The 23,018-nt window shown below is 43.9% G+C and overlaps 1 protein-coding gene across 1 annotated transcript in view; it reads right to left on the bottom strand.

Moving 5' to 3' along the window:
• STRIP2 (striatin interacting protein 2) overlaps positions 1-23,018 on the bottom strand; it is a 90,976-nt gene that overhangs the window by 54,785 nt on the left and 13,173 nt on the right. Inside the window, exons 2-7 of the mRNA XM_040343247.1 lie at positions 16,913-16,982; positions 12,467-12,541; positions 8,120-8,251; positions 6,223-6,343; positions 4,475-4,543; positions 3,467-3,573 (exon numbers count right to left, since the gene is read on the bottom strand). Coding sequence (XP_040199181.1) covers positions 3,467-3,573; positions 4,475-4,543; positions 6,223-6,343; positions 8,120-8,251; positions 12,467-12,541; positions 16,913-16,982 — 574 coding nt within the window. The remainder of the gene's footprint in view (positions 1-3,466; positions 3,574-4,474; positions 4,544-6,222; positions 6,344-8,119; positions 8,252-12,466; positions 12,542-16,912; positions 16,983-23,018) is intronic.

The following is a 23,018-nucleotide window of genomic DNA, read 5'->3' as shown; positions in this document are numbered from 1 at the left end:
TAGGATATAAGGCAGAGAATCTCTTTGGTGGTACAAAGATTCTATCTGGCTTGGCCCAATCTTGGAACATAACTTCCTCTAGTAGAGGATGGATCGGAAAAACCGCATTGGTTTGAGGCGCTCTTAGTGAGCCCAAAGCTGAGACCGTTGATACTTGGAGATCTGGTACTGGCAAGTTGAACGTCCTATGGACCAAGTCTGTTAAAACTTGAACTCACCAGCTCTCCCCTTGGGAGGCTGCGCCAGACTCCTCCGTACCCGGATCCTCGATCCCTGAACCTACTTGGTCCTTGTCCAAGAGGTCTTCCCATTCCTCTGCGGAAGGGACCTCCTCATCTGAGGGTTCACGCTCGGGCGACGGAGATCTATTCCGTTTTCTGCCCCGCATAGCCTTGGCTATCATTTTTTCCATTATTTTTTCCATCTCCTTTAGAGAGGTGGACAGTACCTCGTCCGTGACCACCCTAGGGTTGGACTGACCCGTGCCAGCTCCAGCCCCAGATCCCGATGGTCTCACCAAGGCTCCTTCTGGGGAAAGTAGCGGTAAGACTTTGTCCGAGACCCCGGATCCTCTGGGGGAATCCCCACCTTTTGTACCCTCCGAACCAGATGCCATGGTACAATACCGAGGTACGCCCGCTACTTAATGGTGTTTGGGAAAATAAATAGTTGTTGCCCAAAAACCCTTTCTGGGGAAAAAAATGCCTTTCCTTATTAATCTTGGTCTGTTTCTTTTTTTTTTTAAACCAAAGAAAGAAAAACCATTCTGTCCCCCTTTAGTAGTATTTGCCAATAAAAACTGCTGAAAAGAAATAGAAACCCTATCTTTAGGGTGAAAGACAGTCTTTTTGAAGACTGTAATACTCTTCTTTGGCCACTGTGTGTCCTCGGCGCCCCACTCTGCCGCTCTGGTCCTTCCTCTCTCAGTTCCAACACATCACTGAGCTGGGAACTTTTTTGGAAGGGCCGCCCCTTCCTTTTACCTACGGGCCCGCCCTTCCCCTTCAGAAAAACGGCGCGAAATTGCGCCCATATCACGGGGACGCGCGCCCGCCGGGGGGGGGGGGGGGGGGAGGCCACACACGAGGAGGTCAGAGGCTGATCCTGCCGTCCAGGCCAGGATCCACCGAGCGGCATTATTTTTCTGCAGCAACCGCCTGGACCTCTCTGAGTAGGCTTGCAGGTAAGAGCATTCACTCCCTCTATATAAGAAACCTCAATAGATTCCCAGGGGCTTCTCTCAGAGAGAATTGTCACTATACACACAGGCCCTTTTCAATGCTTCTAGCACCAGTTGCAATACTACCAGGGAGGTCACAATTATGGGGAATATACACATATAGAGTCATCCTATCTTAAGATATGTGACTCACCTTGCCAGATGCAGCGCATAAACCATAGGCATGTCCCGCTGTGACCTTCCCCCAGAAAAAACCTGCTGCGAACCAAGTTCCGCAAGTTTCCCCTTCACTTACCTGCTCCATGCCGCAGGACTTTGCACAGCAAGAGGTCCAATCTTCCCCCATCTCCGTGGGGCGTCTAGACCTTCAGGCCCTGGGTTCCTATGAAGGATCCACTGTCCTGGGCCCATATAGCACCCTGGCAACAGAAACATTAGGCCCCCAAAGGTTTCTAAGTTCTGGGCCCAGAGTCCAGCTCTCTGTGACAGAAAGCATTATGGGCTATACCCCAATTGTTTGGGGTCCGGTTGCTGACCACTTTAGCACTGAGGCCTTTGGACAGAACCGGTTAGCCCACCTTAATCCCAAGGATGTGGAGGCAAGCTAAACCATGACCAACACCTAAGACACTGGCGTAAAAACTGAGGTACTCCTCCTATGGGAGGGGGTTATATAGGGAGGGGCACTTCCTGTTTTTGAGATTGCCAGTGTCCATCACCTGAAGGTACTCCATATAACCCATATAGTAATGAATATGCCGCTCTGTGTCCCGTGATGTACGATAAAGAAACAGGATCCTGTACACAGAGAATTTTCTGGGATGAAACTCATTGCCTTGCACCAAGCGAAAGATGCTTTCCATGTGCAATAGTATACCTTGTGGGAAGAAAGCTTCAGTGTTGTAGGGAATCACAGATGCATTTGTATCTCAGAACCTGAACTTGTAAAGCCAGTGACCCTGAAGCAGGGTGGCAAACCGTTCTTTGTGGCTGAAGGTCTGGAAGATGTGATAAAACCCACAGCGATTCTGATGGGAGTACAACAAGGTTGCATTACCACATCCACCCAGGCCAGCTTGAGGCTATGAGGATCGCTGCAATGCCCTCCATCCTGACCCTGGAGAGCAGAGGGTGAGTTTTAGGGGAGGAAAGGTGTAGTAAAGGCTGTATTAACCCCACAGTGCCACAAGAGCATCCACTGCTTCTGCCAGAGGATCCCTGCACTTGAAGACAAACCTGTCCAGTTGGTTGTTAAACCTGGAGGGTGAAATCTGGTGCCCCAACCCGAGAGACAGGTCCTAGAACAGTTCTGAGTGTAGGGACCATTCTCACGGCTCCAGGATGTGCCAGCTGAGGAAGTCTTCCTACCTCTGGTCCACACCTAAAATGTAAATGGTCCACAAGGCTGGAAAGTGAAATTCTGCTCAGGATCCTTTCTACCTCTCTTGCTGCAGCAAGACGTCTGGATCCTTTCTGGTGGGTGATGCAAGTCAAACTGGAGTTTTCTGACTGAATTCGGACTGCATGATCCTCCTCCTGATGGGGTTTCCAGTGTCAACCAATCACCCAAAGTTCCAGGATGTTTGTTGGAAGAGGGAGATTCCGCAAATGTCCAACACTCTTGCACAGACAAGGTGTCCTCCCCAGCCCAACAGGCTGGCATCCAACATGAGGGTCGGAGCGGAAAGAAAAAAGAAACTTCCAACTCCAGAGCAGGATTACTGAACCACCAAGCAAGGACAGCCTGCTCTTCGGAGAAAGACCAAATTGACCGATTTGAACCACGATGACAAATCCTGTGTTGTAGGGTATGGAGTACAACTGAGCAAAATGGAACTGCCTCAAAAAACAGACGACCAGTCCTAAAAATTTCATTCAAAAAGCAAAGAGTCAGGCAACTTCTGGACTAAAGAGTGTGAATGGCAGGCAGAGGCTTGCAGATGCCTAGAAGCTGATTGGTTTCTATGCAGAGCTGCACCAGATTTGGCACTCTCCAGTTTTAGTAAATCAACCCCATTGTTCTAGAACATCTTTAGCCGATTACAAGTTTTTTAGAGGGCTTAATGGTCACAAGTATGTACTCGCGGGGCTGGTTGTGAGGTCAGACAGATGATGGGGCAGTATGTCAGTAAGCAAAGCTAAATGTGGAGAAATACAAGCCCTCCAAAATGATCTTGCAGTGTTCTAACAATGGAGACTAAAAATTCAGAATTCTGCCCAAGTGCAATAATAACTGGTTCTCTGTAAGAACTGCCGTTGGCTTGAAAGAAAATGTCCCCTACTCACCAAGTTCTGTGTGGAAAGTTTGTCTCAGAATACTCCATTCTGGATCATCTTCTGGCGACTCCTGCCTTATATTTTCCACCAGGAGATACATGACACTTAGAATCACCCTAAACAGACAAAAGTACAGAACCCTTTATACTTGAAGCAAGTATAACAGCATATTTACCAGGGCTGTGGAGTCGGAGTCGGCAAACAATGCACCGACTCAGACTCCTACTAAATTTAGATTGGAATAAAAAAAAAAAAAAGCAAGTTTAAATGTCCCAATTCACAAAAAGTTATAATTAATGACTTCTCTACTGTAAGAATAAAGACCAATGCATGCAGTGCCTCACGTAACCGCAAAACGAACACGTTAAGTGACCGTGAAGAAGCATGCTTTTCATGCGCTTCACTATATGGCACGCAACGCACAATTAGGAGCTGCAATACTTATACTTTCCATAGTGTTGTGTTCTGCTTTAACAGGGAACGCAGCGTCCATGTGTAACCTAGCCTCTCACTGATAAGGGATTAAATAAATATGTTTTTTGCAGGACTAGAGAGTGAGACACTTGTATAAGTGAAGGGAATGGAGGGCCAATAGTCCAACACTGAAGCTGTAAACCATTGGAAAAACTGCTGTCATTTAGCTAAGGCTATGAAAACTTGTAAACTCCGATTGTTAGCTTAAACTTTAAACATGACTATGGGATTCTCCTAGGAAAATCATGTTTTAGAATAAATGCCCCTTCCTGGATCCTCCCACTGCCCTATCTTCAGCAGCAGATTTGTTTTCATTGTGTTTGTCTTTTGCTTAAACTGTGCAATACAGTAGACTGTTGGCTTCCCAGCCAGTAGTCCTGTGGTAGGTTGCGTTTCTTTCCCTCAAGGAATGTATAAAATACATTCGCATATTAATACAGAGGAGTCGGAGTCGGAGAGTCGGAAGTACATAAAACTGAGGAGTCGGAACATTTATCTACCGACTCCACAGCCCTGATATTTAAATCACCCATTTGGACTTACCTGAGTTCAGTGCTGTCTGCCAATGACAGAGCAGGCTTCCTTAGAGCACTGCTGCAGGCCTGGCTGTTCCTAGAACCAAAAGATATATAAAAAGTTCAAAAGTCCCTGAAAACTGAATTTGACATAGGCATTATTTATATACATGGTTCAAGAGGCAATACCCTTTAGTAACTCTTGTATACTTCAGAAAGGATAACATATTGAATTTCTACAGATTACTGCTCTCCCCTGCCATTTTAGATAGTAATACTCTTCAATTATTTAGCCTACATTTAGACCCCTTTCACACTGAGGCGCCCAAAAGCCTTTACAACCCCTTTAAGTTTCTCATGTATGTCTGTCTGTCTATTTGATGTATGTCCTAGAGCAGGGATATGCAATTAGCGGACCTCCAGCTGTTGCAGAACTACAAGTCCCATGAGGCATAGCAAGACTGACAGCCACAAGCATGACACCCAGAGGCATGATGAGAATTGTAGTTTTGCAACATCTGGAGGTCCGCTAATTGCATATCCCTGTCCTAGAGACTCCTCCTTATGTGTCTCGTCTCATGTGCAGTGCTTTGGATGCATATTGGCACAATAAACTTTTATTTTTTTTATCAGAAAAAACACACCACACACACACACACAGGTTTTATCACTTCTAGCACAGAGTTTTGTATGGAGCTGTGCGTTTTGCTTGGTTCCTGTCCCCACAGCCTCCAGTAACACACAAATAACCAGGGTTCGAAATAAGCTGCCAAAAAGTTATGCATATAAAAACAGAAAATATTAATTATTTTTAATTCTGGAGAACTCTCTGTGCAGATATCTTACTTCAGAAAGTTTGATAAAAGACGACTAGGGAGGAACTATGAAATATGAGTTTTTGTTTTCGTAAGTTAATAAAAACGAATTTTTAAGAAATATCAAAATATATATATATATATATATATATATATATATATATATATATATATATATATATATATATATATATATATATATATATATATATATATATATATATATATATATATATAGTCCCGATACGAGTACTTGTACTCGCGCAAATGCTCCCGATACTTTTCCTTTTTCCCGAAAGCTGGTGGAGAGGGGGTGGAGAGGGGGCAGAGAGCAGCGCAGTCCTCTTATGGAGGAGAGGCTAGCTGCTGCCGCCTAATCCCCTAAGAGAAAGCCAAGTCCCACCCCCCCCCGCCGCTGCCGACATCTAGTTAATTTACTCTTGGGGAACACAACAGCTTTCATTTGAATAGCTGTGTGTTCCCCGCCGCGCCTCATGTATAGACACTCCCCCTTGCCCAGAAACTTTGATAGACAGATCATCCCAGGATTGGACGGGTGATCTGTCTATCAAAAGTGCCCGGGCACGGGGGAGTGTCTATACATGACGAGGCGGGGAACACACAGCTATTCAAATGAAAGCGGTTATGTTCCCCCAGCGCTGATCAACTAGATGTCGGCAGCAGGGGGGGGGGGGGGCTTGCCTTTCTCTTAGGGGACACAAGGCTGCATCTAGGGACATGGCTGCATTAAAAAAAAAAAAAAAAAAAAAAAAAAAAAAAATCGGTATCGGCGAGTACATGGAAAAAAAGTATCGGTACTTGTACTCGGTCCTAAAAAAAGTGGTATCGGGACAATTTATATATATATACACACATACACACACACACATATACACACACACACACACACACACACACGAAACTAATACAGAATGTTACACAGAGAACTTGGCTATCTTACGCAATTTCCATGTTCAGAAGTTCCAAGAAGACGGCAAAAGTCCCCATCTGGTAAAGCAGGAAGCAGTTGTATCGAGACCATTGGAGGACATCAGTCTCATTTTCACATTCTACAAACACCCCTGGCAAGAGAGATCAACGGTTATCATCCACTTATGTTGGCCATGCACAATACTAATATGAAGCTAGTGGCATGTTTAAGCATTTTTAGTCATCATAGTTCAAAGTACAAAACAAGAGGCATTATAAAAAAGAAACAAAAAAAATTATAAAAAATTCAGAAACATAGCTTACTCAAAACACATAAGAACATGTGTCCATAAGACAAAGAACAGAACAGAAGGAGACAGGAAATTGTTAAAAACCCCCACACATTACAATGCTCGGGCACTTAAGACTCAATGTATAAAAGTAGAACTATAGGCAAACTTTTCTTAATTTTAGATAGAGCAAGGAAGGGTTTTAACCCCTGAGATTTTTTTTTTTTTTCCTCTGTGTCCCATTGCAGAGATTTCCCTTTACTTCCCGTCTCATAACCAAACAGAAAATAAGAAGAAATACTTGTAGATTAAGGAAATTCTTTTGGACCCCCAGGTCACCAGAACTAGTGTACACATTGGAAGATTTCCTCGCTATTACTTTTCTGGAGACAACCCAAAATTTGGGATTTTATTTAAATAAAAAAAAAAAATGTCAATGATAATGGTAAACAGGACAAATAGAAAGGGTGAATCTCAAGAACGAGGGCACAGAGTGCAAAAAAAACATAACAAAAAAAACACACACATTCCAATTTCTCTACGCTTCAAGAGCAAAAAGAAACACACATTTTTTACCTGCGGGTTACCTGCACTGAGCCAGACTTAGCAGATCAGACACGAACATCCCATCCCCCCGCTCCGATCATTGTGTCCCACAACCGATTACCAAGTCGCTTAAGTGGCCCTCGCTCTTCAAAATGTTGGGCACCCCCGTCTTAGATGAAGACCTGCTTTTTTTTTTTACCATCTTTAAAAACTGAAAAACTTACTAGCTTGTAGAAGACAGACTAAACCCATTCAGTAAATAAGATGAGCAATAGTCACACCTGAGAGATTGGGTAAATCTTTGCCAATACATGGATCGAAACTTGTCCAGTTCAGCAGGAACCAGACACATTTTCAATCCACGTATGGGCAGGGGGGGTTGCACAGAAGTTTAACGAATTCTGCACAACCATTCAAACACTTTCAGGTGTGCTGATTGAACCATAGTGCCAAGTGGGCAACATGCTTCAAACAACCCCTAAATTACTTAAAGTTAGAATGAATCTGGTAAACCTAATTTTAAGTTTGTTTCCCTTTAAAATGTAAAGTATTACATAATACATTGTTACCAGCCTTTAATATTCATCATAGAAAACAATACCATGTAAGTGGAATTTATATTTCCTCCAGATTTGATTGGGTTTTACTTATTTGCGCTTAACGTGTTTGTGTTTAATCTCAAAATGCAAATACATACAGGATACTAAATGACTTCTATCTAAATTGACTCTTATGCATGTGACAGTATAACTAAGAAAATACAAAACTTCTTTGAGAGGAGGGACCAATGTGAAGGGCTCTGTGTTCATGTAAACAATTTAGAATTAGTTTGGGCCACACAAAGCAATAAATTAAGCTATGCACAAGGGGGATGGGTTTGGTTGAACAGAGGAAAGAGGAGTGTGGTGTGTATGTTACGCTTACTGTCTTTTTTCTAATCTACTGGTTGAAAATTCCAGTGTCAGCATGTATATTAGTCCAGCACCACAAATGTCACTAAAGAGTTTCAACAAACAGCTGTGCTACTCTACAGGAGCCTGATGAAATGGCACCCCTTAGTTTTCCTGATTCCTTTCTTGTGCTGGTACCCACCTTGTGCCAAGTAGAGGATAGCTCTAGCCGCTGACAGTCGCTTCTCCCGGGACACCACCTCCAGTTCATCAAGGAGGTACATGACTTGAGTTCTGTGCTGTGCTGCGTCCAGGGACATCCATCTTGCCTCATCTATTAACAGAAAAAGAAAAGAAAGAAGAAAATAAGCGCTAAACAAAAAATACAGTAAAACCTCGGTTTGAGAGCGTTTTGCAAGACAAGCTAATTTTTTTTTTTAATACATTTTGACTTTATATAAGAGTAACGTCATGTCACAAATGAGTGTAAAAGAGAAGAGAGGAGCCTCCAAGTGTAGCAATATGGTTACATTTACTGAAGGTACAATATTTAGCAACTTATTGCTACACTTAGAGGTGCCTCACTTCTTTACTCTAGAAAAAAAAAAATGCTTTGCTATACAAGTGCTTTGGATTACAAGCATGTTTGTGAAACAAATTATGCTGGCAATCCAAGGTTTTGCTGTAGTAATAGAAAAAAAAAAAAAAAAAGTTTTCAAAATATATATAATACAAAACTGGGAGCATGGCTGTGAAAGGGTAAACAGGAACATTAACTGTAATATTCTCCTATTCCCCATGTTAGTCATCAACCACGACGACACATTGTAGAACCTTTAGCATTGCTGTAGCTGCATGTGAAGTCTCAGAGCCAAAAACCTAAAACCTTTAGGATGTTCAGGGAGATTTCTGATGTGTCTTGAAAGTTCCCAGAAGCGCAAGAGTCTGGTTTTGCACCAATAAATCAATAACGCACATTGTAATGCCTATAATGTAGCCATGTAAAAATGTAAATAAAGAAGAAAATAGACAACACAGTCACGTTTAAACATTTTGGTTATTTGTGAAGTTTTGCAAGTGTAATACGTCTACTTTATATACAGTACTAAAATTTCAGTGACCCCTTCCCCTCTTTAGTGGATGGAACACTTCAAATATTTGGTAATATTAATGGACAGATGTAGTACACAATTCTCTTGCCCCTAACCTTACCCACCTCCATCAGCAAAAGAAGGCAAAAATGGTTGGTGGGTAAGGTTAGGGGCAAGGATGACGTTGAACTGATGGTGCTGGTCGACCACATAAAAAGAATATTTATTCCCAATTTCAACTAGGCCTTTCTTCATTGCCCTGTTGAATTCCCAGGAGATTAACAAATATGTTCCCGTCTTTGCCAGGACCAGCAAGAATGGCAATGGCTACCCTACACTTGCTCTTATAGAATACATATTGCTCCCTGACTTTGAACATTACTGCTGGGCTTCAGACCATGCGACTGTAAGATGGCAGCTTGCACAACTGAAATATAATATGGCCATTCACCTGGAGGCCACCCTTCTGTGTTCTTTCACAGAACTTAGCAGTTTCGTTTCAGAGACCCTAAAGGCACATTCCAACCTAACTGTACCCATAAAAACTACCTTCAGGTGTAGGCTATAGGAAGGTTTTTAGGCATAATTTATTGGTTATAATAATTGGTTCACATTCCAGCATGTATAGGGAAATCCCACTCTGCCCTGCTTCGAATCCATTCCTGACCCCAAGTATGGGCATGAAACGGGTAAAAAAAAAAAAAACACACACACACACACAAACAGTATTTTATGCTCAATGGAGAAATTCTACCTTTTCAGGAGCTTAAACCCAAATATGACCTACTCAGATTACCTTATAGGAAAAAGTTGATTCAGACATGGGTTTTGCATGGGGTATATTCTCAGTGGCGTACTAAGTGGGGGGCGGGCCGCCCCAGGTGCCACACACTGGGGGGGGGGGTGTCAGGCCAGCGCTCCCCCCCCCACTGAAGCAGAGACAGCGGGCGCCGGGCGGGCTTAAGCAGCGGGACCGCGATGCCAACAGAACACATGTGGCGATGGAGAGAACAGCCTGTAGTGGCTTTGTAAGGAGGGGGGCGGATGTGCGAGGCACCCGAGTGACACTCGGGACCCGCAGTGATCCCCCCTTCTCTCATAGCTAGCTGCCTCGGCTCTGATCAATCTCGGCTTAGCCGAGCAGAGAGAAGCCGCCTCCCCCTCCCGTCTACACAGGTGGAGGAGACGGACCAGTCACCCGACCAGTGCTGTAGCACTGTGCATGTCCTGTCCTGTGATGGTCATGATCTGAGGTACATACATTATGGATCTGAAGGGGGTCTGTACTGTAGGGGAATGTGCACTGTAGGGGGGGGGGGTGTCTGTACTGTAGGGGTGTGTGCACTGTACTGTAGGGGGGTCTCTGTACTGTAGGGGTGTGTGCTCTGTACTGTAGGGGGGGTCTCTGTATAACATACAGGCGTCTAGAGCTGTGGGGTCCAGAGGTGCAGGGTGCTGTGTAATGCAAAGGGGTCCAGAGGTGTATGCTGCTGTGTAATGTAAAGGGGTCCAGAGGTGTAGGGTGCTGTGTAATGTAAAGGGGTCCAGAGTGCTGTGTAATGTAAAGGGGTCCAGGAGGTGTAGGGTGCTGTGTAACGTAAAGGGGTCCAGAGTGCTGTGTAATGTAAAGGGGTCCAGGAGGTGTAGGGTGCTGTGTAACGTAAAGGGGTCCAGAGTGCTGTGTAATGTAAAGGGGTCCAGAGGTGTAGGGTGCTGTGTAATGTAAATGGGTGCAGAGTGCTGTGTAATGTAAAGGGGTCCAGAGGTTCAGGGTGCTGTGCAATGTAAAGGGGTCCTGAGGTGCAGTTGTGGAGAGGGGGGTACACAGTAGTGACAAATAGATATTGAAGGATACAGAGGTATGCAGGGGGCACAGTGGGGTGTTTTTACATTTTAAGGAGGGGGTGCCAGATATAGGATCCGCCCCGGGTGCCAAATGCTCTAGGTACGCCCCTGTATATTCTACACCTCGGCGATTACATAAGATCTACCCCCAAATGCTATATTATACACCTCAGCTAGTACATAAGGTCTACCCCCAAATGCCCCCTGCATGCTCTAGATGCAAAAGAGAAATTTGTACTTTTCTACATACAGTATGTTCTGGACATCCCTGCAAATACAAAAACTTACCGGTTATAGGTCTTTAGCAACAGTTCTCCATTGCAACTTGCTTTGCAGTTGTGACCATTTCTGATACTATTAGGTTACTAATATTCTATGATGAACACTTACCTTGCTCGATAAAATTACTAATATTTGGTTGATAGCATTATGCAAGATGAGAATTCCTCCTTCACTGGAAATCAAATGCCACCTCAGCTGTCCTCATAGGAATCTAATGTTATGTGTGGTCAGGGCCGTCTTTAATATGGTTTGGGCCCTGGGCAAACATTTTTGGGCCCCCCTCCAGCTTATTTTGGGCCTGGCTGGTTCACATGTATGTGTTTTGGTGGCCCTCATTTGTGCAGGCACAGCAGCCCATTGATTTGAATGGGCTGCCATGCCTTCGTATATATAAAAGAAATAAAGAAATATATAAAAGTTTTTTGTTTTTTCTTTATAAAAAAAAGGGGGGTTGTCATCCGGGGCCCTGGGGAACTACGGGCCCCTGGGGACCTCCAGACCTCTATAATAAAAAAAAAAAAAAAAAAAAATTGGCCCTTTAATAAAAAATAAAAATATATAAAAAAATATATATATTTTTTATTTGAAAAAAAAATAAAAAAAGGGGGGTTGCCATCTGGGGCCCCCTGGGGACCCCTAAAAAAATAAAAAAATAAAAAAATTGTCCCTTTAATAAAATAAAAATATATTAAAAAATATATATATATTTTTTTTATTTAAAAAAAAAAAAAAGTGGGGGGGGGGGGGTTGCCATCTGGGGCCCTCCAAACCCCTAAAAAAAAAAATATTCGGGCTGGAATTTCACCTGAAAACGGTGACGGACACTGGACCCCTGCTGTGAGCCGCATGCGAAGAGAGTATGAACCCAACCTAATTTTTTTTCCCCCCCATTGACAGCTCCGGTCAGAGCCACTGTACTAACAGTCCGACGTTAGTACAGTGAGCATCCCCGCTGAGCTGTTGTATTCTGGCAGGGGGAGGCACCCCCCACCAGAACACTCCGGTTAGTGCTCTCATCAGTTTTCCAGAATGCTCATCAAACTGAAGCCAGCCAAAAAGCCGTCTCCCTTTGGTACCGACACACACACACACACATATATATATATATATATATATATATATATATATATATATATATATATATGTCGGATGGTTTTTATTGAACCCAGCCGATGTCTCCTGTGTACTAGGCATAAGGCTAACAGATCCATATTACCAAAAGGTCTATAGATCATTGTTCAAGTGACCACCCTGGAATCAATCTCATTTAAAAATTGTATTGCGCTTTGACAATTTACAACCAATTAAAAATATTAAGGAATAACCATTACCTTCAACTCTAAACCTTTCCTCAAAACATCTGCAGTTAAGGTTGAACTCGGGTTCTTCCGTGTAGCTGTAAAGTTCTGTGAAAGACACAAAAAAACGGTGTAAACATTTAAAGGCCAACTCCAGTCAAAACCAATTTTTTTCCCCCCCATTTTGGATCTAGCGAAGAATTAGGGTCATGTCACACACAGATAATTCTATCGCTGGAGACACTTTGCCAGTGGCAGAATCACCAACAAAGGTAGCGGCGGAGTGACCCGTCGTTGGCTTGGGCAACAAGGAATCATTTCTGTTGCTGGCGAGTCGGCGATGACAGAATTGCCTTGGTGACTAGGTCTTTAGAATCCTTAAGCCTTTAACTGTGTCCCCAGTGTGAAGTTTCTGCCTTTCACTTACTGTCCACTCAACAGGACAGGAATTAAAGGGGCTGTAAAAGGGCGAGCATGACACTTCACACCAGGGAGAAAGCCTTGCATTACTGTGTGGAGTTACAGACAGAAGAACAGGAAGTGAGGATTTCTCAGAAGAAATAAGGACATTTAAAAGCAAAATCGAAGGATGAGGTAAGTGAAGGAGGAAGGTAAAGGAAGCGGCTTAGGAAAAAAAAAAAAAAAAAAATTGTACCTTTACAACCCTAAGGAAAGGTCTCTATAAATTTAGACACGTGCAAAAAAAAAAAAAAAAAAAGTGAGGAAGGCTCAGGCTTGAGGCTATTAAATGTTGTGTTTTTATTTTTTACCTCACAAGCTGAACATTAAAACTATAGGCAAAAACGTTTGTTTCTTCATTTTGGATAGAACAACGAAGGGTTATATAATCCTAGTCAGTTTTTGTTTCGCCATCTGTGTCCCATAGCGGAGATTTCCATAGTTTCATAGTAGGTGAGGTTGAATGAAGGAGGCTAGTCCATCCAGTTTAACCTGTGTAGGTGTATGTGTGTGTCATTTCCCTTCATGTCTTGTCTCATAGCCAAACAGGAAGTGAGAATACATATCTGCAAATTAAGGGAATTCCTTGGGGACCCCCCCCAGGTCATCAGAACTAGTGTCCCCATTGGAAGATTTCCCTTTATTACTTTTCTGGGCACAATCAAAAACTTGGAATTTTCTTTTACTTTCAATAATAATGGTAAACAGGACAAATAGAGAGGGTAAATCTCCCTAACAGGGGCACAGACAACAATAAAAATTGTCAGGTGTTATAATCCCTCTCCACTCTATCAGAAACTAAGAAAAAAAAATGTTTGCCTTTTAGTTAGGCCCCTTTCACACTGGGTCAGTTTGCAGGCGCTATACCCCCGCTCCAGTGTGAAAGGAGCCTTATACTTTAGCACTGCCAAGTGACAGTGTTTACTTCGAAAACCCAATCTTGTGCTAGAAAAAAAAAAAAGTTCACTTTGCTAGGTGGACATCCTCTACGCCAGGGGTGTCAACTCAATTTCATCGCGGGCCGCATCAGCATTATGATTGCCCTCAAAAGGGCCGGATGTATCTGTAAGATTAGATGTCCAGCACATCCCCTCCCATATATATTAGATGTCAAGAGCCACCCCACCATCAGAAGTTGAGTCCCCGATTCTCACTTAAATCACAGTGCACCCCCTTTCCTTATGCTGCTGCTGGGAAGAAGCTGGATGCATTGCTTGAAAGCATAAAGTAAGGGTCTCGAGTAGGACCAGAGGAGGGCTGGAGCAGCAGGAGAGGTGCAAGGGCCACATGAAATGACCTGGAGGGCCAGATTCGGCCCGCGGGCCTTGTGTTTGACACCTGTGCTCTACGCCTTTAGAAAAGCAACCTACTGTGTCAGGGTGTGAAGGAAAACATCAGAGTCAAAGACAATATAACTTGGAATTGAAAAAAAAAAAATTGGATCAAATTAAAGTGGAACTTCACTCTCCTAATCAGCATTTACTATTTATTTCCCTATATGTTGCTAGCATTAGTAAAGAGGAAATAATATTGTATTTACTAGTTTTAAGATTTTTTTTTTTTACATTTCTTCAGTTACTTTCTAATCTAGGCCTAACCAAATGATGATGTCATACATCCCAGGAGACTTCAGGATGGGGTTCTCAGTTAAAGGGGTTGTAAAGGTAAAAAAGAAAAATGTTTCCCTAAATAGCTTCCTTTACCTTAGTGCAGTCCTCCTTCACCTCATCCTTCCATTTTGCTTTTAAATGTCCTTATTTCTTCTGAGAAATCCTCACTTCCTGTTCTTCTGTCTGTAACTCCACACAGTAAAGTGGCTTTCTCCACACCAGAGATAAAGCCTCACATGAGGGGGGGGGCGAGCAGGAGGGTCAGGACACCCACTAACACACAGCTCCTTTCCCTATCTGCAAAGTAGAGAGCGTCCTGACTCTCCTGCTCACCCCCTCAAGAGGCTTTCTCCACACCAAGGAGAAAGCCTTGCATTACTGTGTAGTTACAGACAGAAGAACAGGAAGTGAGGATTTCTCAGAAGAAATAAGGACATTTAAAAGCAAAATGGAAGGATGAGGTAAGTGAAGGAGGACTGCACTAAGGTAAAGGAAGCTATTTATGGGGGGGGGGGGAATAAATACCTTTACAACCCCTTTAAGCACACCCTCCAGCCTGCATAGCTAAGCCAAGAGCAGATGGATTCCAGGAAGTAAATACTACATGAATAATGTGCCCTTACTTAAGATGGCCACAGGCAGAAATGCTGGGGGGGGGGCGTTTTTCAAAGTGATTTCTCAGTAAAATAAAGCATGAAGACATAGATGGATGGAGGAGGTTGCTTTGAGTATTAAAAAATTAATTAACCACTTGCACTTAAAGAGGAGGTTCACTCTAAATATCAAGTATAGCTTATCATCTACATCAACATTTCGCTATGCAAAATTTTTAAATGCATTTAAAATACCTTTACTCTCTGTTAAGATGCAGACACTTCCGGGTCTGTCTCCCGTGGGAGTGGGCGTGTCGCTCCCCTTTCTGTGTGCCCGAGTGTTTGCTGGGAGTCTTTCCCCATGTCTCCTGGGAGCACAGCATTATGCTTTCCAGGAGACTAGACGAAATCTTGCTGGATTTTAAATGTCCGCTTCCCGGAAGTATTTGCTTGTGGGCTTCAGGCTGCCCACAAGCAAAATGGAAAATTCCTTCAGAGATTTTTATAACTACAGATCTGCTGCCGATTCAGAATGCGGAGGAGTAGCAACCTTAAACATGCGAGTACAAGCTTGGCAGCATTAAAAGAGTTAAATTCGCACAAAAAAAAAAAAAAAAAAAAAAAAAAGGACGGACAGCGGAAACCCCCCTCCCCCCCCCTCCTGCCCAGACCAATTTTCAGCTTCAAGTGCTCTCACACTTAGAATGACAATTAGTCATGTAATACTGTACCAAAATAATTTTTTAGTCCCTTTTTTCATACAAATAGAGCTTTCTAAAAAAAACAAAAAAAAAAACAGTTTTTTTATTTTCTGCGCTATAAATGAAAAAAAAAAAAAAATACAGAAAATTTTGAAAAACAAACGCTTTTCTTTGTTTCTGTGATACAATTTTGCAAATTATTAAATGTTTCTTCATAAATTTTGGCCATCATTTATACTGCTAAATATCTTTGGTAAAAATAACCCAAATTAGTGGATATTATTTGATCTGTTAGGCCCCTTTCACACCAGGCCAGTTTGCAGGCGCAATTGCGCTAAAAATAGAGCCTGCAAACCGACCCTAAACTGCGGCTGCCGTTTCTCCAGTGTGAAAGCCCTCGGTGCGCTAGCAGGACCGCTCCAAAAGTCCTGCTAGCAGCATCTTTGGAGCGGTGAGAGGAGCAGTGTGTTTACCGCTCCTCCACATTGAAAGCAATGGGAAACCGCGGCTATACTGCCGGCAATGCGCCTCTGCAGAGGCGCATTGAGGCTGTATTAACCCTTTTTTGGCCGCTTGCGGGGGTTAAAACCGCACCGCTAGCGGCCGAATTTCCGACGGTATAGTGCTGCTAAAAAAAGCGGCGCTATACCACCACCGCACCTCCTGCCCCAGTGTGAAAGGGACCTTAGAGTCTTCAAGCTGTGGTGCAAATCAAAATTGATCACACCTGAAGTACTGACTGCCTATCTCATTTCTTGTGACCCGAATAAGCCTGTAAAATACAAATACCCCCCAAATTACCCCTTTTTTTGAAAGTAGACATGCCAAGGTATTTAGTAAGATGCATGGTGAGGTTTTTGATGTAATTTTTTTCCCCACAATTCTTTGCAAAAATGAAGATTTTTTTTTTTTTTCCCACAAAATTGTCATAGGTTATCTCTCTCACATGGCATGTGTATACCACAAATGACACCCCAAAATACATTTTGGTTTGTGGTGCTCAGACACAGCGTAGTTGAAAAGGGTAAAAACGGTCCAGGAGTCCAGACCGACGATGACATGATTATACAGAGAGACTGAAGCAATATTGCCCCTGGTTACGTGTTCATGCCTCACCTGCAAACTCTGCAGACAACTGGTCTGAATCATTGTATTCAAACTCCAAAGTGGGACCATCTACCAGGATCTGAGGATACAGGAAATCAATTAGCATGAGAAAGGCAACATGACAAGAAAACCGCATGAGGACATTTTGAAAGGTCGGAGACAGCTGGATGGAGATGACATGTCTTCCCCCCACCTACAATACACACTACATTCTCACTTCATGACCCACCTCAAAAGCATTTATATACCAACACATACAGAACATCAGCAGAATGGATTATGCTAGTTTGGACACAGTGCTCATAGTGTTTGTACGCGTAAATAGTCATGGATGTCAGCATTATGTTTGTAGACCTCCAATAACCCCATTTCCTGAAGTAGCGAGGGTGTCAGCTGAGGTCTCGGAACAGACACAAGTACACAGGCTAAAAATAAGTTTTCATGAAGCTTCAGCTGACTAAACCTCTCTGTGTAAAGCTGTGGTGCCTAAACTGTATATGAACCTTAGGCCGCGTTCACACCTCGCAGTTTGCTTTTGATCCGTTTCTCCAGTGCGTCTTTTCACACGCGATTTTACCCTAATTTGCGTTTTGCTTTTTTTTGGCCAATTTGTTGCTGGGCATATTAAAAAATGCAAATAGAAAATACCATTAGCACGAATCAACAAGAATTTTTTATAGTCTGTAGAGAAGGTTACAATAAGCTCAGGTGTTCTAACTGGAACAGGTTTTCCTGAAACAGCTTTATTCCCCTTTCACACTTATACGACTTGTCTCACGATTTTGGACTGCAAAATCGTATGACAAGTCATTCTCCATTATTTTCAATGACTACCATTCATACTGGCATGACTTTAAGTTGTGCCTCCTTCAAAGTAGTCCTTGCACTACTTTGGTCCAATTTTGATGCCACTTACACAGGCATTCATTGAAATCGCGGCCGCGAATCGCAGCAAAATCGCGGTAAAATCGCGCCCGCGAAATCACGGTAAAATTGTGCGACTTTGAAGTCGTACAAGTGTGAAAGGGGGCTTACATGGGTCCATAAGTGTATCAAAGTGGTTGTACACCCTGTACAACCACCTTTACCTACAGGTAAGCCTAGATTAAGGCTTACCTAAGGTGCTGGAAATATCTACTAAACCTCCAAGGTTTAAGAGATATTTACAATAGAGATGTGCGCCGATGTCTATGGCGCATCAACGGCGCACTTTAGAAATGGCGATCATGCCATTCCTAAAGGAGGTCATGCCGTGACTGGCAGCCCCCGTGCGCATGTGCAGAAGTGATGTCACGCAACTCCAGCCAGTCATAGCCTGAGTTTGCGGCCCCAGAAGGAAGTGGGGTGAAGAATGAACGTTTCCTGCAACAGGGGACATCGGTAAAATCGCAGGCTTCGGTTTCCAGTAAATGACACATAATGGGCTACTATTTGATGTATAGTAGACCATTATGCTTTACCTTTGCAGGGAAATAAAGGAGGAGGTAAAACCCATCAGTGTTTACTTCCTGTTTAAAAGAGGATCTGACCAACAGAAGCTGTAGACAGGACTTGTCTCCCCTGCAGATCAAAGAATCAAAAGTGAAACAAGATATGGTAATCAGATAACTGAAAAAGGAGGAATGCTTATAATGATAGAGTTCAGGGTGCCGGCAATGTCGGCAGCTGAAGCCGTGCAATTGCTCCTCTCTCGGCTGCCCCCGCCGCGATCCACGGTGAGGGAATCAGGAAGTGAAGCATTGCGGCTTCACTGCCTGGTTCCCTAATGCGCACGCGCAAGTCACGCAGCATGTCCTCACCTGTGCGTTTCCCAGAAGACAGCGGGGGGGGGGTGGTGCGAGTCTATTCTCGGAAGTGGGTGCAAATAACCGTATTATACAGGTATATGCACCCCCTCCCCCCTGAAAAGGTGCCAAAACGTGACACCGGAGGGGGAATTACAAAAAGTGGAGGTTCACTGTGTGGACCTCCTCTTTAAACCAGGGTAATATGATGGTGGTCAATTCTGTGGTTTGTCCCAAGCCTTGTCAATGGACTGCTGGACAGCTTGGTCCAAAAAATAATATACATAAAAGCATCTGAAATTCATACAATGGATACTATATTTGTAAAACACTATACAGCTATTAGAATACAAATCTTTTTGCAGTAGTGGTCGGTTAAGCCCTATAACTTGTCCCTTGTCATCCAACTGTCACACAACAAAGCCATTATCCCTCTTTGAAGTTCTGGCGTCTACAGTTAAAGCGGAACTAAACCCTCCTATCCCTTTCAGCCAAGAAAGCTGCCATCTTGGCCTCAGTTCGATCTGCAACTGCCATGATGCTGCACATGTGAACAGTTATGATACCAGTCAAGTGACAGTTTGGTTGAGGAAACAAGCAAATGTGACAGTTAGCAATCCCGGTGTCCTGCAGAAAAAGTTCCCCCTGGCGGATAAGGACCCCCCTGTACTGCACAGGCTCAACTGAGCCTCCGAAAATAGCCAAAAATGTAGAGCCAAGAGTCAGCTCTACACGGCGCCTGCGCACTGAATATGGCACATGCCGCACGCTCCCGATGCTAGTGCTACTCTGCAAGGGGCGGAGGTGATTTTACCAATAACGTATATGTCTTAGCGGGGCACATTGCAAAAACCCGACCATCAACAGTGCAAAACCCGCCCTTCATTTGTTTTAACACACCCCGCTAAGACGTGTACTTTATTGGTAAAATCACCCCCGCCCCTTGCAGAGTAACACTAGCATCTGGAGCGTGCGGCACGTGTCATAGTCAGTGCGCAGGCGCCGTGTACAGCTGACTCTCAGCTCTACATCTTTGGCTATTTTTGGAGGCTGAGTTGAGTTCGTACTGCGCAAGCGCCACACAGAACCGGGAGGGTCCTTATCCGCCGGGGGGGGGGGGGGGGAACGACACATTTCTAGAATAGCCTTATTCTGCCGAATGAAACCGTTAAGGCTCGAATAACACTGCCATGACTTGGGATCCGGCTTGTAAGAACCCAAGTTACATGACATGTGTCAGGGGACGGGTGACCTAGTACACATGGTGTGGCGTTGCCCAAAATTGTTTCTCTACTGGGACGGAGTGATTACTACTCAGAGATGTGTTCGGGGTACCAGTGGAGAGGGAAGCCACACTATGTGTATTGGGATACAGGAAAGAGCGAGAGGAGAAAAGAAGCATTACAGTAGCAATACTGAGATGCCTGTTTCAAGCTAGGAAGTTAATAGCTACAAGATGGCAGGCGATAAACCCACCGGCGGTAAGAGAATGGATAAGGACAGTAAATGAGTCACTATGCAAAGAGAGAGCAATCTATATAAAAAGAGGCAATTTGAAAGGTTTTGAGGAGATGTGGAAGCCGTGGTTGGAGAGAGAGGGCGGCCGGTTTGGGTGAAACATTTTTGCAAAACGAGATGGGCAATAGGCAGGACTCTGTAAGAAGAGCTACATCCAAAGGGCATAGGTGGGTAGAATCCTGGGGGATATGAAAAGGATACAGAACAACAAAATAGGACCAGCATTGGCGATGAAAAAGCCAGAGAGTTATTGAGCTCCCTTTATAAAATATACGGATATACACTCCACAGATATAAAAACATTGAGGGGGGGTGGGAGGGAGAGGGGGGAGGATGGGAGGGTGGGAAAATGAATAAAGAATATAAATACTTTTAATGCTTTAAGTTTAAAATGCAAAGATAATACCAAGATTTCATATGGACGTATGTTTTATATCAGTGAAATGTGAATAATTTTTTGTATGAGGGAGAAAATTAATAAAGAATATATTTAAAAAAAAAAAGAAATTCCATTTTAGGCAAGGTTCACACTGCTGCGAATTCAGAATCACACGATTTTGCGGCCGAGAATTTTCCGCGATTTGCGGCCACGATTTCAGGGAATGCCAGTCTTTAGAGCTGAATTTGCATCTCACACGGATCAAATTCGCACAGGACCCCTTTTTCCTGCAGTTTAGATTCGTACCGCACTGATGTGAACTGCACTAATGGAAAACAATGTGTTTTTAATGCCTTGCGAATTTGAGAATCCGCAATAGAATTCGCAGCAGTGTGAACCGGGCCTTAGTCAATGAGAACCGTCTTAATTAGCACTACTGAAGTCGCTCCAACTTTAGAAAAGGTTCCTGTACTACTTCAAGGCGACTTCAATCCGACTTGTGCCATAAACTTGCGATTTGGATCTGACATTACAGGAAGATTACCCAAGCATTCCCTGAAATTGCTTCAAAGTTGCCTTGTGACTTTCAGGTCGCAGTATTGTGAACCAAGCCTAACTCGATGGATTTAGTGCCGATTTAAATGATGGAGCAGGACTGACTCCTAGGGACAGGGCCAGATTAAGAACATCATGGGCCTGGTGCTGAGGATTTTGGTGGGGCCTTTTAGGCTGCATTCACACCTCCGCGACAATTAACGCCGCGTACGCGGCGTATTTTGCCGCGAATAGTGTAACTTTTTTTTTTACAAATCCTTCCTATTGCTTTGTATGGCCGAACGCCAATGCCGCCTGAAAAAAAGGGTCCGGGACTTTTTTTCATGCCGCAGGTGTACGGCGTCTATGAGATGTGAACCATCTCATAGACGGTTCATAGACAGCAATGGGAATTCTCCCCTCCAGCGGCACGAGCGGCCGGCGTCGGGCGTTTTGTCGCGGAGGTGTGAATGGGGTGTAATAAATAATAAATAAATGCGTGGGAATGACATGAACGCAGCCCAGCCAAGGCAAGTGACCAAAGGCATAGAACCCAGAAGGAAGACCGGGTGAAGATGGAAGTGTCCAGGCCCCGCCTGATTCATCGCAGCACTGGAGGGCTCAGTCTGAAAATGTAAGTGTACACTAATGTGCTAATATGCTGTGCATACTTGTACATTGTGGCATAACCTACCCCAGGGCCTCTAAAAAGTAGTAATGTCAGGAAAGTTTACTACCGCTTTATTATCACAGGATCCCAGGAGCCTCTCATGGGGCCCCCTACTGACCCGGTGGACGGTGGCCCTTGGGCAGTGCCTAAGTGCACAGTTGCCAACATTTAAAAAATATTTTCAGGGCCACTTTTTTATATAAGTGCTATATTTAGAGTAGCTGAGATCCCCGATGTTCCTCTATACATCATAGTAGTAATCACAAAATTAAATGAGTACTAATAATGGGGCAGAACAAATATGAGAACTGATATTTCCTTTAGTTGAACTAACAAAAGTGTGTCCATTCTAGAGCTGGTAACATCGAGGATATTCAGTATAATGTTAAAGAACTGTTTTTGTGGGTAAGCGACATAGGGGAGGAGTATGGACGGTATATAAGTGGGAAGTATGTGCAGGTGAGGGAGAGGAATGTGGAGGGTCTAACAGTGGGCACTATGTACAGGAGAGGAGTACAAAGGGTACGGAAAAAAGCACTATGTACAGGAGAGGAGTGTGAAGGGTATGACAATGGGCAGTATGTACAGGAAGAGTGAGGGGGTATGACAGAGGGTAGTACGTACCAGAGAGAAGTGTGGAGGGTATGATGGGGCAGTATGTACAGGAGAGGAGTGTGGAGGGTATGACAGTGGGCAGTATGTACAGGAGAGGAATGTAGACGGTATGATAGTGGGCTCTATGTATAGGAGAGGAGTGTGGAGGGTATGACAGTGAACACTATGTATAGGAGAGGAGTGTGGAGGGTATGACAGTGGGCACTATGTATAGGAGAGGAGTGTGGAGGGTGCGACAGTGGGCACTAAGTACAGGAGAGAAGTGTATGACAGCAGGCACTATGTACAGGAGAGGAGTGTGAAGGGTATGACAGTGGGCGCTATGTATAGGAGAGGAGTGTGGAGGGTATGACAGTGGGCACTATGTACAGGAGAGGAGTGTGTAGGGTATGACACTGGGTACTATGTATAGGAGAGAAGTGTGGAGAGTATGACAGTGGGCACAATGTACAGGAGAGGAGTGTGGAGAGTATGACAGTGAGCACTATATACAGGAGTGGAAGGATATTTAGGGACTGAGTAGTGGTTAAGCGGGTCATACATGGATTGAAATTACGCCAATTATGCAGAGACCAGCCATAGTCAATCTATGTATGGGCTAGCTGGTTTTACACA

The sequence above is a fragment of the Rana temporaria genome, chromosome 3 (assembly GCF_905171775.1).
Source record: "Rana temporaria chromosome 3, aRanTem1.1, whole genome shotgun sequence".
NCBI classification, from domain to species: domain Eukaryota; kingdom Metazoa; phylum Chordata; class Amphibia; order Anura; family Ranidae; genus Rana; species Rana temporaria.
This window is presented reverse-complemented; position numbering and strand designations above follow the sequence as displayed.